The 5743-nt window shown below is 41.0% G+C and overlaps 1 protein-coding gene across 1 annotated transcript; it reads left to right on the top strand.

Annotated features, from left to right (window-relative positions):
- Nucleotides 1-213: 213 nt before the first annotated feature.
- On the top strand, nucleotides 214-4259 carry LOC113719237 (receptor protein kinase TMK1-like). Its single transcript, XM_027244393.2, has 2 exons — nucleotides 214-2833; nucleotides 3438-4259. The coding sequence occupies exons 1-2, from the start codon at nucleotides 517-519 to the stop codon at nucleotides 3956-3958; spliced, it is 2838 nt and encodes a 945-aa protein (XP_027100194.1). The 5' UTR covers nucleotides 214-516; the 3' UTR covers nucleotides 3959-4259.
- The last annotated feature ends 1484 nt before the right edge of the window (nucleotides 4260-5743 follow it).

The following is a 5743-nucleotide window of genomic DNA, read 5'->3' on the forward strand; positions in this document are numbered from 1 at the left end:
CCACAATTAGTGCACAACTTACTGCTAATAACACTAGTCTACTAACATTCCCTACAAGCCAAGGAAAATCTTCAAAATCCCCCGCAATCTATGTCCACATCCTACAAACTAAAATCCCCACCCTACGTGACTGGACCCCACACGCATGTGCCAACTGTATCCCAAACATTCACTTTCCCTTCATCTTTTCTTCTCCACTCCTCCTTTCCAAATTCCCACCTTTTCCTATTTTCTTGTTTCTTCCCCTTCCCCTCTATCCCCGCCGTTCCTTCTGCCCCATCAAAAACCCCACCAGAATATATATATATCTATATATATAAGAAAAGAAAACCCTCAATTCTTCCTCCTTCTCTCTCCAAAAATCACTTCATTTCCCCACATGTCCACTCAAAAAGCCTTAAAAAAATTTTAGTCCCCATTTTAAAACCAAAAATCCCATTTTTCCCCCCTTGCATTCTCTCAAGAAACTCTGAAAAATTGAAACTTTTCTTGCAGAAGGAAGAATTTCAGTGGAAAATGGGAGAAGCCCACCTGGGATTTCCCTTTATGCTTTCTTTTGTGATAATTTTTCTGGGTTTTTCCCCTTCTATCCACTCCCAGTCCAGTGATGCTTCAGTAATGCAAGACTTGAAGAAGGCTCTCAACCCACCGAGTTCACTTGGCTGGGATGACCCAGACCCCTGTCAATGGAAGAACGTTGATTGCTCCAAGAATGACAACCGGGTCAACCGGATCCTGATTGGGAACCAGGGCCTGACTGGGTCTCTTCCAGATAGCCTCAGCAAGCTCAATGCTCTGCAATTTCTGGAGCTCCAGAACAACCATCTTACAGGGCCGTTGCCGAGTCTTAACGGGTTCGGTTCACTCCAGCGTGCTCTACTCGGCTACAACAATTTTTCATACATACCGCCGGATTTCTTCGCTGGTATGAACTCATTGCAAGTAGTTAGTCTGGATTATAATCAGTTTTCTTCATGGGTTATTCCTGATAGTATCAAAAGTGCTGCTTCCTTGAGTAGTTTCTCTGCAACATCAACTAATATTTCCGGGTCAATCCCGGACTTTTTTGGCCCGGATACATTGCCGAGTCTGACATCGCTTCATTTGTCTTTCAACAATCTCGTGGGCGGCCTGCCCGCGAGCTTTTCGGGTTCTTTGATACAGTCTTTATGGTTAAATGGTAACAAATTGAATGGTAGTATTGATGTTATAGGGAGTATGACTGAGTTAACTGAACTTTGGTTACATGGAAATGCGATTACTGGGCCGTTGCCCGATTTTTCGCGCTTGAAACAGTTGCAGAATGTTAGTTTTAGGGACAATAGTTTGACCGGACCAGTGCCGGAGTCGTTGGTAGCGTTGCCTTCGTTGTATATCGTGAATTTGACTAACAATAAGTTACAGGGGCCGACTCCGAAGTTTGCTGCAAAGTCTGTTCAATTGGATATGAATCCAGGGTCGAATAGTTTTTGTTCAGATGCGCCTGGGGAGCCGTGTGATCCGAGGGTTAATAGTTTGCTTGCTGTGGCAAAGGATATGGGGTATCCGATTCTGTTTGCGTCGGACTGGAGAGGGAATGATCCGTGTACGCCGTTGTGGTCGGGTATTAGCTGTATTAATGGGAACATAACCGTGGTGAATTATCCTGGTATGAAGTTGAATGGAACGATTTCTCCAAATTTTTCGTCAATTACAAGCTTACAGAAGTTGATTTTGTCAAATAATAATCTGACCGGAAGTGTTCCAGTGGAGTTGACTAGTTTGCCTAACCTTCAGCTTTTGGATCTGTCAAACAATTCGCTTTCTGGTTTTGTTCCGTCGTTTAAGAATAATGTGGTAGTGAGAGTTGCTGGAAATCCAAATATTGGGAAGCCTAGTCCTCCACCAAATGCACCTGGAACACCTCCTGGGAGTCCGCCTGGTTCCTCAGGTGGTGGTGGCGGCAGCCGTGGCGGTAATACAGGTGGTGGCAAAAAGTCATCTTCTACTGGTGTGATTGTGGGTTTGGTGGTTGGCATTGCTGCTGCCGTTGTGTGCATTGCATTCTTAGTTTTCTGTGTTCGTAAAAATAAACGTAAAGTTTCTGGAAGAGCTCAGGGTCCTAGCACTGTGGTTATTCATCCTCGCCATTCAGGGTCGGACCAAGATACTGTTAAGATCACGGTCGCAGGTTCTAGCGCTAATGGTGGAACAAGTGAAACATTCAGTATTGGAAGCAATGGACATCATAATATCCACATTGTTGAGCGAGACGGCCATACAATTAGAATTGAGGTCTTAAGGAATGTGACTGGGAATTTCAGTGAGGAGAATATATTGGGAAGAGGTGGATTTGGAACTGTTTACAAAGGGGAGTTGGATGATGGGACAAAGATTGCTGCCAAGAGAATGGAAACTGGAGTTATGAGCGACAAAGGTTTAGATGAGTTCAAGGCAGAGATTGCAGTTGTCACAAAAGTCCGACATAGGCATTTGGTCGCACTTCATGGTTATTGTTTGGAAGACAATGAGAGGATACTTGTTTATGAATATATGCCTCAGGGGCCACTCAGCAAGCATTTGTTCAGCTGGAAGGATGAACAGTTGAAACCCCTTGAGTGGAAGCAAAGGCTGACCGTTGCCCTTGATGTGGCTAGGGGTGTTGAATATTTACATGGTTTAGCTCAACAAAGTTTTATCCATAGAGATCTTAAACCATCCAACATCCTTCTGGGAGATGATATGAGAGCTAAAGTTGCAGATTTTGGACTTGTTCGCCTTGTGCCTGAAGGAAAAGCTACTGTGGTGACAAGATTAGCCGGAACTTTTGGCTACCTTGCACCAGAATATGCAGGTAACCTCTGCCTTGCTTTTTTGCATTTATAAACTTGTCTAATCGACCGATTGGAGGAATTGGCTGGGCCAGGTTGATTTAAAAATAAATGACTAAGTTAATACATTTTAAGTATGATGACAAATTGAAACAGAGTGGTAAATGCTAGCTCATATTTTCGATAGATTTGAAAGCATGGATCATTTTCATCACACTCCTAGGATATTTATTTGCTGTTAAGAGCCTTTACATTTTTGCTGCTTTTGTTGCGACTTTGGAGCAACACTGTCCAATCGTTACTGTCTCAATTTATGTTTGGGAAGGGAAATCTTTCACCTGTTAGTTGCAAAATGCTTGAAACCTTCTGAGATTGACTGTGATTTGTCATGCCCTGTGCTTTAGGACTTGTATACCTCAATTTTCCTCTATGGGAGGCAGTTCAGTGGTTGTATGAATTTTTGCTTTTCAATGTAATAGTATAATTTAAGTTTCTTATGGACTCAAAATTGAACATTCTGCTATTATGTTCTATTTCATGTACCTCATTGTATTGTTTAATATACTTGACTAAATTCACTCCATCTCAAATTACCCAACTACAACTAACACGCTACATCCTTGACAGTCATGGGCCGTGTGACTACAAAAATTGACGTTTTTGCCTTTGGGGTGATATTGATGGAGCTAATTACTGGAAGAAAAGCTTTAGATGAAAGCCAGCCAGAGGAAAGCGCTCATCTTGTCCCATGGTTTCGTAGAATGCAGATCAGTAAGGATTTTCAGAAGGCCATTGACCCCATGATTGATCTTAATGAAGAAACTCTTTCTAGCGTGAACACTGTTGCTGAGCTGGCTGGCCACTGTTGCGCAAGGGAACCACATCAAAGACCTGACATGGGCCATGCAGTGAATGTGCTTTCATCCCTTGCCGAGCTTTGGAAACCAAGTGAACCTGATCCTGATGACATATATGGAATTGATTATGAGATGACATTACCGCAGGCCGTTAAGAAGTGGCAAGCTCTTGAAGGAATGAGCAGTATGGATAATACTTCTTTCATTGGCAGTAGTGAAAATACCCAAACCAGCATACCTACTCGGCCTTCTGGATTTGCAGATTCTTTTACATCCTCTGATGGAAGGTGATTTTTAGGAAAGGATGACAGTGACCAATGAGATTTAGGCTCCTGTTAATTGCCTCAGTGGAGGTTTGGTTTGTTCATTCCTTAAGCTTATTATTCCTAAAGAAGTTTTTTTTTTTTTTAATTGGGGGTATCATGCAGGGTTTGTCTATGTGCCCATGAATTGCTGTGAGGTGCATTAATTGTAGTGTGGATAGATTAATACTGCCCTTTTCTCCTCTCTTTTGCTACTCACGATGATGCAAATAGATAAGAGTTTTGCTATATGCTATTTAGTGGGGAACTTTCTATGAGTGTGATCAGCATTTCAAGTCTTTTTGCTGCTTTTTCATTTTGTTTTCAGTTTCCTATGGATGATTTTACCCTCTTTAAGCAATTGAATCTCATGATTGGCAATTGTCCAAGTCCTAATCTTTGTAGAGCATATGAAGATGCTTGGCAGCTAGAAGGACTGGTGTTTCTACTGATTAAACACTTCTAATCTAATCGAATATTAGCCATCATTATTTAAAATCATTATTGATTCTACATCAGTTTTTGGGACTGCTGGCCACATCAGTATTCAAGGAACAGAAAAGATGCGGTGCCTTTCATTTTGTCATGATTTGTAGCAAATTAAGTCAACCATTAGCAGTAAACAAATGCTGGAATTTTCATGCAGATATTATTAGTTTTGTTGGTGTCATCATCATACAGAAATAAACATCCTACCTAAATTTAAACTTAAAACTAGGGAATGATGTCAGAAACACTGACTGGCCTGGCACAGCTCATCTGCACCTGTGAATGCCTGACAAAACTTCGATTCTTGCCATCTCTTGCTTGTGCTTCTTTTTCACCACCAAAGTATTAAAGCACCAATTGCCACATTAAAAGTGACTTCCGAGTTATTCCTGGCTTCTTTAGATCCGTCCCCGTTCTCTAGTGTAGGATACATTAGGTTATATGACAGTTCTCTAGTGTAGGATAGATTAGGTTACATGACAGTTATCGTCTTTAGAAAAAAATACTAATGCTTCTTTTTGGTGTAATCATGTTTAAAAAAATCTGTCCAGATAACTATGATGATGCATTCTATTGGATGCATGTTTGGACAAAGACAAATGTTTGATTATTGATGGCCGTCTGACATGCTTGCCAACACGATGACTTTGTTTATGTCAGATATTGTTCAAAACTGACTACGTGGGATTCATTCCTCCATCTTATCTAATGCGTCTCCATCCTGCTTCAGTACTATAATATACATGTAACCTGCAATTTGGTGGCCAAAGAACTAGATGCTTCCCACTTGTTCCGTTTTGGTTCTTCTGTGTAAAATTCTTCCCAAGATTCTTTAACATTTTCTCGTATTCAATTCTTTCTCCATGCTTATTCTCTTTCCCAACTTCCTAGCCCTTGACTTGTATTGTACGTGCGCCCACGCAAAGTAGTTGCTTCTTTCGTGATGATATATTCAGAGACGTTTTCTAACCGCCTTTATTTGCACGTACATATCCAAATTCCTGAGTTATACGTGCGCACACGCTCATAGTTGCTATTTTTCGATGATATATTCATAATACATTACAGACACGTTTTTCAATCATTTTCTTAAGTTACACGTGTGCACGTGCACATAGTAGGTTTTTTTTTTTTTTTTGGACTACCGACACGCATTCATAACACATTGTAAACACGTTTTTCAACCATCTCTGTGTGTTACGTATGCATTTTTATCCAAAGAACGATATAATGAAATTATTGTGAAAAAGACCCCAAAAGAAGTAAAGAACGGTTGAAATGGAGC

Source organism: Coffea arabica, chromosome 11c (genome assembly GCF_036785885.1).
Source record: "Coffea arabica cultivar ET-39 chromosome 11c, Coffea Arabica ET-39 HiFi, whole genome shotgun sequence".
Taxonomy (NCBI): Eukaryota; Viridiplantae; Streptophyta; class Magnoliopsida; order Gentianales; family Rubiaceae; genus Coffea; species Coffea arabica.